A 12,334-nucleotide genomic window follows, 5' to 3' on the forward strand; every position below is an offset into this window, starting at 1 on the left:
TAAACATCAATTAGGTCCAAGTTAGTGACGCTAATGGTCTCGCTATAGACTCCATAGGACAGTTCAGTTACTAATAAACTCTGCAGAGAGAGGTGAATGATATATCTACCATGTACAGTCGATAGTTTAATTCACTTTTCATGTGTTGTGCTACTCATTTATCTGTAGTTTTGCAAGCTGTCTTTCCTTTAGAGGACAGGGAATGGCTAATCTGTCAAAGATGCCTAATAAAACTATTTCCCATCCCACTGACATGATAAAAGGAATAAATAACTTAAAAGCTTATTCTGTGATGAGAAGTCTACACCAAGCACCATCTGTTTCTGTTTCTGTGGTGACGTCATGATGAAAAGTTCATCTAGGATTTTTAGTTAGATTTACCAGATTTACCATGCATTGGTAGCACCGCCCTGGCCTTGTGGTCTGAGTGGTTGTACAGACAGCGGAAATGTAACTCAGACATTGAGGTTTCCAGTAGTCTTCGGGAGAAATTAAAGCTGTACTCATTTGAATCCTCGTTGTCTAAAAATAAGCATGCACAAACACAGTAAAACTGTAACCTAACCACTGCACCAAGTACAGTTACTTTATTTGACATTTATCAAGTATTCATGTGGTTAGCATCTGCACTAGAGAGGCAGAAGTTGTTTTGTTTTCCGTCACCTTCTGAATGCTTTAAAATGTACTAGGACTACCATTTTAAATTGGACAATTCTGTGATATAGTTTTGCTAATGGACTTTGAACAATTTCTACCATCTAGTATTCCACAGTATCGGTGGTCATGTCTTTGCTTCACTCACACAGAGAATCAACATTTAAAACATATTTAAGAAAACTTGATCTTAATTAGGTGAACTGCTGTGTTGTTAGTTTTCACACTCAGCACAGTTCTTCATTTTTATGATCTCTTCTGTTATGTAAATACATTATGTAATACAGATTTTTCGTAGAAATGGTATGTGTTTTAACCATTTTTGTGTTGACAGTGGTACTTACAGTAACGTCTTGTTTAAAAGTCCTGATAAAAACTCATCGTTAAATTAAAAATCTAGATGAATTAGCATTGGATCAAAGTATCGCTTTTTTCCATTCTGCTTCAGCCACATGTGGTCTACAGATTGGGTCCAAACATGTGGTTTTATTTAGCTTTGTGGAAAGGTTAAATAGGAAACTTGGATAAGAGAAAAGCGCTGAGTCTTTTCATATTATGACATTTTCAAAGTCTCCGAGGCATTTTCAGTACATAATACTGGATAACTCTTGTCATTCTGTCAATATCCCCAAGCTGACTTTAACATAAATTATTCATTGTTTAGGGTTGGTTTCCTATAAAAAGAGGAAAGTGTGAGCTACTGTAGTCTCAAAACATGACAAATGTATCTTTTAACCATAACATTGATCTATTTGATACCTATTCAACAGTAGGTCCTTCACTGAGGAGGCTGGACTAGACACATAGCCGGTATCAAGACGGACAAAGGCAAAATGAGGTGCAAATGATAACAGACTTGTAAAGAAAACAATCTTAAGAAAGAAAAAATCTTTATTGGGTTAAAATAGCTTTTCACAGATATGATTAATGAGGTTTTTTGCTATCATGCACTTACACACTGTACAACAGTGGATTTCCATGGAATGGCGTTATTTGATCACGTTATCAAACAAATGTACACCCAAGTTTGTCTTGTAATCTGTATGGAGGCCCTTTGCTTTAGCCTTGCAAGATCATTGAAACCAGTGGTCAAACAAAAGCACTGTCTGAATGTATGTACTGAAGTGATTTCTGCCTGGTGTTGTAAAATAAATTAGTAACATGCATATCCGAAAACACTTGCCACTTTTTTAATCCTATTAAACCCTAGTCAAGATCTCAGTGCAAACACCATCGTAGCTGAAAAACCCATGAAACTCTCTGTTTGAGTACCGAAATACTATAAATGCAAAATTGGAGAAAAAAACAGGAAAGAAAACATGAACATTTCCAATTGAAAATCCATTTACAAGTGTATGGTAGGTGTGGAGCTACATTGGCATATACCTTTTAATATATTTGACTAAATATTAGTCCGGCTCTATAAGCAGTCTTCTAAAAACTCACATTTGTGACACAGTTAGCTTGATTTACAGTACTAAATATCTATCTCTCAAGCAGCAATGATTACATTGAGTTTGGGGGAAAAAAATCATTCACTCAAAAGGCAAAACAAAAAAATCATTCTATTGCCCTCCTCTACCATCCAACAGGGAACAACATTAAAAAAACAAACACACACTTTAAAATGAGAAAAATATAAAGCCTTTCGTTCAAAGATGCTTCCGAGACACATTGCAATACAAAACTGTTGCTCTGTATTTCTCTTCCAGCAGCTTGAGTCCACCATCTGACAACAACCTCAAAAAAACCAAAACAACAAACACAAAATAAATCAACTGACAAAACATAAATTCAAAGTTTATCAGGAAATGACAGTCCACAATAATAAAAATCAACCTCTTATTTGTTGAACAAATTGTACTGCTGTAATTTGGATTATTATCAATAAATATGCAGTTGGGTGTATGGACATGACCTTGGATAGTAGTCAATCTTTTTCTAGTGGTGGATGTCCTGCATACTAATAAATACATATTTATTCATGAATTTGAGCATCCTTCTCATGCAGACAATGAGTGTGACGGAGACTTAAAAGCCAAGTGTTTTTCAAACTACTTCCAAAGCCTGGAAAAAGACACATTGCTATTATATTGAAGAGTCATCTTTCTAGATGTAATGTCATTGTGTGTGGCCATATGGTGGAGGCAGGTTGAAGTTTATTGTCATAAATCTTGCACTGGAGGCAGACTGAGCCATTTCTGCTAGATGGGCCAGCAGCTGCAAAGTCAAAATTGGTTATATCATAAAAATAAAACAATTTAAAAGTGCTTTTTGGTCTTAAGGGTTAGACATTAGGGTTAGCAGGTAAGGTAAGGTAAGAAGTTCAAATTAAATTGTATGACTTTGTGGCTGTACCAGCTAGTGACAACTCAGCAGAGCTGCCTCCAGGGCAAGATTCATGACAATAAATGCCATCCTGCGTAATGAAACCTACAGGTAAAAACATGATAACTAAACCAAACACATCACCAAGGCATATTCTTCTAAAGTGAAATGAGGGACTGTTGGGCACAGTTATCGGAACACGGTCACATGTTCTTCACCAACGAGTTGTTTTCTTTTTAAAGCTTGTTAGCTCCACTAGTTTGAAAGTCATCAATAAATGTATAGTACCTCCAACAGTGTAAGTATTTGAATGTCTCTTTATTGACTAGATTCTCTGGTGAGGACAGTGAATGGGCTATGCCCAGCCCACTTCAGCACTTTGAGAATGCTTCCTGTTCTCTGTTCTCTGACACCAATGGGGGGGGGGGGGGGGGGGGGGCTAGACATCTAGATCATCTGGCCTCGGCCGACTGCTCATGCGACTGCTGGCCCGACTGCAGGGCCTGGGGTCCATCAAGGCCAACGGCTGCAGCTCGTGCCCTGGGGTCAGTTTCTTACTCTCCTGGGTGTCGTCAGGAAAGTCAAAGGCCTGTGCATGGGAGTTGGAGATGGTGCTGCCATTCTGGCCCAGGCGGTTCTGCTCCGTGCTGTAGTTGGCCCAGTTTTGCTCATTGGCTTGCTTATTGTAGTTGCGAACGGAGTTGGTTCTCTCCCCAGTGGCCAGCTTGTACCCCGGGGGTGACATGGGTGACAGGGGGGCAGTGGGAGAGGAACAGCCATTATAGTAGGCATACTTAGTGGTGGACAGATCCTTGGGAGTGGGGCTTAACGTCCCAGTGCCAGGGTAGTGGATGGGAGGTTGTTTCCCCTTCACGCGGTCCTTGATCCTCTTGAACATCACGTAGAAGAGCTCAATGACGTTCAGAAGCAGGGAGACCAGAGAGACCACCAGCATGAAAATGATGAAGACGGTTTTCTCAGTGGGTCTGGAGAGGAAACAGTCTACTCTGTGAGGGCAGGGGGACCTTTCACAGGTGTAGACAGCAGCCAAGCTGAAGCCGTAAATGTACCACTGTATGACCAGGAAGCCCACCTCAAAAATGGACTTGAAAAAAATGCTGAATATGTAGGTTCTCAAGAGGGCTCCCTTCATCTTAACCTTCCCATGCTCCTCCAGCCCATGCTTGAGCTTTTTTAACTCAATCTTCTTTAGAGGTACGTCCACGTCGCCTCCGTCGTTCTGGATGGTTTTCAGCCCTTCCTCTTTGCGGTTAATCTTCTGCTCTATTCGCAACAGGTAGAACACATGGGCAAGGTAGAGAAGAGTCGGCGTCGAGACAAAGATAATCTGTAGCACCCAGAACCGTACATGTGATATAGGAAAAGATTTGTCATAACACACATTCTCACAACCAGGTTGCTGGGTGTTGCACTTGAAGGCGGACTGCTCGTCCCCCCAGGCAGACTCCACAGCCGTTCCCAACACCAGGATCCTGAAGATGAAGAGGACAGAGAGCCACACCTTCCCTCCAGCCGTGGAGTAAGCCTGTACCTTGTCCAGGAGCCTCCCCAAAGCACTCCAGTCACCCATGATGAAGGAGCTTTAGCTGCAATTAGACAGAAAATAATTGAATGCAATATATAAATAAACATTCTTATATACAGTAAACATGCTTATATATCACTTTCTCAAGTAACATTTTTGATTATAATCAAACACATCTCAACGTTCTATAAAAAAGTGGAATGACCACAAGTCTTGTGATAGCTCTTTCATGGCTCTGGAGTGAAATCCACTTCCTGTATGGACTAGACCAATAATGTCTTATTGACCACAATATGTCAATCCCTTATGTTATGCTTTATGAATCTTCAATACAGAAAGTGAATTTGATTGCTATTGTCATCCTATTGGAAGTGATGAGAGGAAAGTCACTTTGTGTGGTCCTACAAGTGTTGATGGTACTTCTTAAAAAACTGAGTAAGTGAATAGTGTAATGGGAGATGATAGAGCCCAGGTTTTTGAAACACAAGCACAAACATTTGTTTCCCCTTCATCGGCAGGCTATAAAAACATGACCTGTTTCTCATCAAACCATTGTTTGTTAATTTGGTCCGCATGCCTTATTTCTACATTGTTTCATGTTTATTAGGGTTGTTAAAAAGATGTCAAGTAGGGTGTGTGTGAGCATTTCTCAATGTTAACTTGTGTTGTACAGTGTAATTGAAGGATTGTTATGCAAATACCCCCAAGTCTCAAATAAATGTCACACACAGTTTCAGACAAAGTTACTGTTCTTCACAAAATACATCAATTTACTAGTCAGCTGAGAATATAACTATAAGATCTTCAGAATGCAAGATCTATTTGCATTCTGACTATCCTGGATATATAATTTGTATTATTTTTAAGTATCATCTTCAAGTAAATATTGTTCCTAAAAGCTGGAGATGGAATTAAACCAACTTCCACATCCAGGTACAAACTTTACTTTACTAAGGCCTAATAGCTCTCAGAGCATGCCTCAGATTGGGGAACAATGGCTCTCCTGCTGGGGCCAATAGCAAGAGTGTCTGGAGCGCACTCAGACAGTCCGTCTGCGCTCTGAGACTACAGCACAGGGCCCGTTCATTGTGCGCTTATTAGTGACCTGCCTACTGTAGCTCCGCTACAGAGACCCAACTCTCACAGATACTAAACTCACACTGCATGTCATATGAGATTCAAGTTTGTAAACACGAATACCATTTGAATAAAGGTTCTGAACGATGCCAGTACGCAAATAAAGTCCCGAGAATGACTGCACAATGAACAAACATGGATAAGTAGAAGCCATCTGTTAGGAGGGTGTACCAAAAGCATGTTTCTTCAATTAGCTAATAATGTACTCCATATACTGTAGACATACTGTACTAGAGTCTGCAACTTCACATCACAAACAACCTTTCACATGCAGGTTTCACATGCATGAGCCCTAATGCCTTACCCCAACCTTGAGGAACATCAAAATTGTCATTCAATATGTAATTGTCATTCAATTTTGATTTTTAGCATAAAGGAAAACTTCTAAACTCCCGCCAAACCTCAAAATTATTCTCACAAAATAACACATCAATCTAAGGACTGCTTCTTACTCAACAATGATGGTACCATGATAAAAGCCTTTTCAAATAAATAATTTGTAATTCAAGAAAAATTGTTTAATCAATTTCACTGGGTAATTTATAGGCCTATTTAATATAACAGAATCATTTCGTGATTTGAGGAAGAAGAAAAACGTCCACAGGGACAATTCTGATCTAGAGTAAGAAACCCACTAAAGCTTAAGATCTCTGATCTTGTAATGATGTTATTACATCAATTAAATTAAACGTTGAGCGAATATCACAATGTATGAGATTGTAATAAGTACATCAGTTCAACCTCAATGTTTCCTTACGGGGGAAGAGTATTTTAAACTGCGCTTCCCAGATGCAAGGAAGAACTTCACAAATCTGGGTAGCAAAATTCGACAATATTTGATTTAAAAATAGTATAAATAAGCATGTCAATATGCTTGGTTAGGATTAAGTTTAGAAAACAAATCTATCTCCAGTCTACAGCTTATAAGCAGTTCAGTTGCAATTCTCTATAAGCTTGACATCACATGCTGCTTTTAGAGTAATTGGACCCAGGTTACTCGTGTATCTCATAAGCAATGGTCACACCAAATTATAAAATGAAAACATCAAAAGTAACAGATGAATCAATGTCTCAATCTTTCCTGGAGGATCATTTTCACTTCTCCTTGTTAAACACATTTTTTAAGTATATATTATGGATCATAATACGGATAGATAGCCTATATTAATACAATGCGTCTGTATTGGCACAGTGCATCTGGATTCTGAGCAAATTAGTTTCTCGGCAAATATATATATATATATAGAAACAAATTTGCTCAGAATCCAGATGCAGTGAATCCAGATACTTCTTCAGATCAATATTGGCACTGGAATTTAAACGCAACGCTTACCTGGAAAGTTACTCAGAAGGAAGAAGACAGCCCTTAGGGACTTTCCCTGTCACTTCTTGAAAACAGTCACCACTTTCTTGAAATCCAAGTTTGGGACCAGGGAGAAACTTAGACTGACTTGTCAAACTTTGCTTGCCTTATAACAGTCCACATACAGGCTGGGGGGAGAGAAAAAAAACGATGGCGAGAAAAGTTTGGAGTCACCTGACCCCTACGTCAAGGCTTAGACCTCCTTACGCTCGGTTTCTGTACTTTTTTAAATTTATTTTTTTACTTTTTCTTTAAATAACAAGATTAACCGCAACTTTTTCAGATCACTGTGAATTCAAAGCTTCACCGAGACCAAGTCTACACCATATGATAGGTTAGAGCGGTCCGTTGATAGGTCCTGTGCGCCAATCCGTAAACCAGTAGTATGTTTTAATTGTTTAAGATAATATCCATTGTAATGTAGATCAAAGCCCACAGATAGTTGCTTAACATGTGTGACAGTCACCTTTTCTTGTTAGTTGTATTGACAGACCGACCACAAGTGTCAAGCATTAATCATGATGAGAATAACTCATCAAGACGCTTAACGATTTAATGTTGCACTGATAATATGAAGCTTTGACATGAAAGGTAACTTGTGTTGCATGTGTTTATAAGCATAGAGCTAGACATTTAGATAAGACTACAGCCTATTCTGCAGAACAAAGTCGGACCACTGGTGCTGGTAAAATGTGATTTCAATCACCAAGTTTATGCTGCCATCTAGTGTAAGCCCTGGGAATGTGCGGCCGTGAGTTATTTTTCACGTTTCTTTTTCCAGTACTTTTATTTTGAACAAAGATATGCATATCCTACAAAATATTAGTCATCACAGTGTCAGCATAGAAACAAACTGTAATATTTACAACATTCAGTAACAAGGTAGTCTATTTGACAAACAAAACTCAATACACTCTGGAATGTTTTGTTTCCCTAATTTACTTGAAGTGTAGCCAACTAATTGGATATGATTACATCAATTCACATGTCAGAATATCATCACATGAAATCTATTGCAAACCTAAGGAGTGTTTTTCTTTTCCTCCATTAGTTCAGCTTCTCTTTGGATGTTGTGAAGGGGTGAGCAATCTTCATGTCCATCCAGGTTACCTTTCCATTCTGATGCAGGACAGTAAAGTGTGGTTGGGTTCTCAGTTGAGATGATATGCAGTGGGTATTGTTTCTTGTTTCCACATTTTACTCTGGTGCAAATCAAATAAAACACCTCGATCACATTCAAAAGCAGAGAAACACAGCCCACCACCAGCATGAAGATGATAAAGATGGTCTTCTCTGTGGGACGGGACATGAAGCACTCAGCACCCAGTCTGGAACAGGGCTGTTGTTGACAGAGGAACATGGGTTTCATGACAAACCCATATAAGTAGTACTGTCCCACAATAAAAGCGAGCTCCAACACTATCTTAAAGAACAACTGGGTCATGTAGCTACGTAGCAGAATTCCCTTGATTTTGATTTTCCCCCGGGCATCTGTGTATTTGGGCCTCTTCAACATGCCATTGTCAACGTGGCTCTGCAGTGCCTCCCTCATTTTATCCTCCTGTTGGATGACATGCATGGCATGGCCCAGATATAGAAGAGTTGGGGTGGAGACAAAGATGATCTGCATGACCCAGAAACGGATGTGTGAGATGGGGAAGGCCCAGTCATAGCACACGTTCTCACACCCAGGTTCTTTGTTGTTACAGTAGAAATCAGACTGTTCGTCTCCCCACACACTATCTGCTGCTGCACCCAGAACCAGGATCCTGAAGATAAACAGGACACTCATCCATGTCTTTCCGATGGCCGTTGAGTGGGACTGCACCTTGTCCAGTAACTTGGAAAGATATGACCAGTCCCCCATTGTCACTGATTATTATCTCTGTTGAAAACATAGGTCAGATTTCATTCATGAATACCATTTTAGAGAAAAAAATGACAAAATACTGAGATAATTAATTGCCTTTGATAGTAGTGAGCTGTGAAAAGACTGGGAAAGTAAATTGGCTTCACAGCACTATTTCAAAATGAAATACTAGTTATTTCTACATATCCATGAGATATTATCTTCAGTTTGTACAAAAATAAACAAATTTACTCACTTGTTATGTTGCTCAGATCAGAATTTTTTTTCATCAATAAACCAGAGGCAAGGAATAGCGTTCGTGAACATGAGATTAGGATATTGAAATACTCAGAGTAGCCCATTCTTATAAACCTGATGGGTTTGCTCAGCCTGACTCACAGTTATACAAAGTGCTTGGAGTAACACTTATACACCAATCAGACTTCCATGCAACAATTTCATAATTTCACTTCATCTCTCTCTTCCTCTAAACTGGGTTGACCTTTTGACATCCCACCCCCTCCTCACGTTATTGTCAGCACAAAAGATGTGCTTGAACTCCCAATCTAAATATGTGAACTATCACAAACACATTTTGCAGAGTCATTCAACCCTCTCTGACATATTTTCTACAGAAAGTTTGTTTCTTACTGGATTTTTGTGTCAGTACTTTAAATGATTGTACACAGCTGAGATTCTCCATGAGCAAACTCATCTGTTAAAGTAAAGCATCTTTGGAAAGTCTCAAAGGAGACATCAACACAAACATAGAGATGAATAGTAGCCTACCCCTCTAGGTAGGGACCAAATGCCATGGATCGTGTTTGATAACATCCCTGAATCCACCATGACCTTTTACAGTCAATTGATTGCTTCACAAGGATGAGGCATTGGGTGGTGACTGACCAATGATGACATATTGGGGGGGGGGGGGGGGGGGCAGTCATGAGTTTCTGCCTTCCTTGGTTTAAACATTTGTAAAGAGGAATGAACGACGTGCAAGTTGTCAGAGAGTATGGGGCTGGATGGGGTTGACCGGATGATTCAAACTGATGTCAAACTATAAGAGGGGAGAGTTCAATTCATTAAGAGAGAATTCCCCACAGTAGAGAAGAACTGGTGTGGGGAGATTGTGCTCACCTCTGAGGTAAGAAAACTGCTTTATATACTCAACATTTCAGCAAACTACCATGTCATTTAGTTTACTCTGCAGCAACACGTGTTACATGGAACATTGGCTGACTACTGGATCTTCATAGAGTATACAGATGTATGATCTTAATTTGACCTATGTTTTCACAGCAAAACAATCCTGCAGCAAAGGGATTTTAACGTTTAGTCCATAATGTTGCTTGATCAGTGGTTAGGCTATTAGCTGTCCAAAAGTAGGCTACATGAAAAGCTCTGTTAATATAACCGTGTGTTAGCGTGGTTAGTTACTGCACCGTGTGTCAGTGGATTTATGTAAATCACAAAGCTTATCTGCATATCCTTCGGTGCAGAAAAATTCTCAGCAACAACAGAGTGATCAAACTAAGATTCATATGTAGTAGATACAGTACTAACAACACTAATCGTGTTTTATCTCCTATTATCCTATCTATCTTTAAACATCTAGCCATACCTGAAAAATGGGGGACTGGTCCTTTCTTGCTTCCCTGTTGGACAAAGTACAATCCCATTCTACAGTTGTTGGGAAGGTTTGGCTGACAGTCCTGTTTGTGTTCAGACTGCTGGTTCTGGTGGCAGGGATAGAAAAAGTATGGGGGGATGAGCAATCACGTCTGGTCTGCAACACACTGTCACCAGGTTGTAAGAATCTGTGCTACGACCGGGCTTTCCCCATCTCCCACATCCGCTTCTGGGTCCTTCAGATCATCTTCGTCTCCGTCCCAACTCTGGTTTACCTGGCACACGTCATGCACGTCATCCACAAGGAGAACAAACTGAGAAGACAACAATCAAAAGGAAAGAATGGAATCGTGAAAGTGCCCAAATACACTGATGACAATGGCAAAGTTCACATAAAGGGCACCTTGCTTGTCAGTTACATGTCCAATGTGTTTTTTAAGATTCTATTTGAGGTTGGATTCATAGTGGGCCAGTATTACCTGTATGGCTTTGTGTTGCCCAGTAAGATTAAATGCAGTGGATACCCATGTAAGGGAGACCATGTAGAGTGCTTCATATCACGGCCCACTGAGAAGACTATCTTTATCATCTTCATGCTGGTGATGGCCTGTGTGTCTCTGCTGCTCAATGTGGTGGAGATGTTCCACCTGATTGGATCAAAGGTTAGGCAGGGGTGTAACAGACAACCTCCTGTAGCTGAGAGGTATGCACTCCATGATAAACACAAGCAGTTTGATAAAGAGTCATTCTGCTGAATATTCAGTTGAATCACTGTCTATCATAATTTGTTTTCTCATGTACAGTGTGACGAGAGCCATTGACCTCACAATTATAACAAGAAATCCCAATACAATATGTTGTTGTTTTTACTGCTGCTCTCCGACTCTGTTGTGTAAAATTGATTGAATGTACTGCCTATATGTTTAATGTGCAGTAAAAACTGGGATGTTCTAACAAATTCTAAGACATTGCTGAGTTGTGACTAAAATATCTCTGAAGTCTGACGAATACTAGAGGAGACTAGATGCATAGGCACTACTGACAACCGAATTGGTTCTTTTTGTGCATTTTTTTGTTTGGGATATGAATCATGAAATAGTGCTGTGCATTTGATAAGGATGTGCCTTTTCAACAAATACAACAAATCAAATCAAAGTCTATTTGTTGCATACACAGATTAGCTTGTCTGGATCCATGCAGTCATATATCAAGCATCAAATTTGAGTTCACTGAGTTCACTGAGTTTAATTTCTCTTCACATATGCAGCTGTATACTAACACATTTTTTCACGATGTAGTAAAAGCAAACTTTCACTGATTGGTACATAGGTGATTAACTTTTGAAAATGCCACCTCATCGAAATCTAACTGATGAATTACTTATAATTGCATCTCCTACAATTCAACCATAATTGACTCAATATTATAGTACATTCCTGCAGATATAAATACAGTGTGTAGACTACAGCCACTGGGCACAGACATCAATTCAACGTAATTTAATTGAAATGACGTGGAAACAATGTTGATTCAACCAGTGTATGCCAAGTGGACAGCCTCATTGTACACATATTTGTTATGGTCAATTACCATGACAAGTTTGTTTGACCTCTTGACTCATGAAGACTATGCTGTGTATATGTTTTATGTTCTGGTCTGAGTCAATTACATCACTGATATAATATAAAGTACACATAAAGTCCTGTTTTGCTGCACAATTTACTTTTTTATATATGATGTACATATAGAGAAAAAAACATCTCACCAGTCCCCTGTTGATATTATTTATCATCTTTCCTCATCTTATAACATAAAATACACTCAA

General features: G+C 39.3%; 3 protein-coding genes across 3 annotated transcripts; 1 reads left to right on the forward strand and 2 right to left on the reverse strand.

Annotated features, from left to right (window-relative positions):
- Positions 1-1,527: 1,527 nt before the first annotated feature.
- Positions 1,528-7,153, reverse strand: LOC109901365 (gap junction alpha-1 protein). Its single transcript, XM_020497390.2, has 2 exons — positions 6,999-7,153; positions 1,528-4,589 (listed from the first exon to the last, which is right to left on the reverse strand). The coding sequence occupies exon 2, from the start codon at positions 4,571-4,573 to the stop codon at positions 3,422-3,424; it is 1,152 nt and encodes a 383-aa protein (XP_020352979.2). The 5' UTR covers positions 4,574-4,589; positions 6,999-7,153; the 3' UTR covers positions 1,528-3,421.
- A 451-nt stretch (positions 7,154-7,604) lies between these two features.
- On the reverse strand, positions 7,605-9,348 carry LOC109900247 (gap junction Cx32.2 protein-like). Its single transcript, XM_020495936.2, has 2 exons — positions 9,134-9,348; positions 7,605-8,913 (listed from the first exon to the last, which is right to left on the reverse strand). The coding sequence occupies exon 2, from the start codon at positions 8,893-8,895 to the stop codon at positions 8,050-8,052; it is 846 nt and encodes a 281-aa protein (XP_020351525.1). The 5' UTR covers positions 8,896-8,913; positions 9,134-9,348; the 3' UTR covers positions 7,605-8,049.
- Positions 9,349-9,850: 502 nt separating this feature from the next.
- On the forward strand, positions 9,851-12,313 carry LOC109900719 (gap junction Cx32.2 protein-like). The gene is made up of 2 exons (XM_020496487.2): positions 9,851-10,024; positions 10,496-12,313. Exon 2 carries the CDS (start codon positions 10,509-10,511, stop codon positions 11,262-11,264), a length of 756 nt encoding a protein of 251 aa, XP_020352076.1. The 5' UTR covers positions 9,851-10,024; positions 10,496-10,508; the 3' UTR covers positions 11,265-12,313.
- The last annotated feature ends 21 nt before the right edge of the window (positions 12,314-12,334 follow it).

Source organism: Oncorhynchus kisutch, linkage group LG12 (assembly GCF_002021735.2).
Source record: "Oncorhynchus kisutch isolate 150728-3 linkage group LG12, Okis_V2, whole genome shotgun sequence".
Lineage (NCBI taxonomy): Eukaryota > Metazoa > Chordata > Actinopteri > Salmoniformes > Salmonidae > Oncorhynchus > Oncorhynchus kisutch.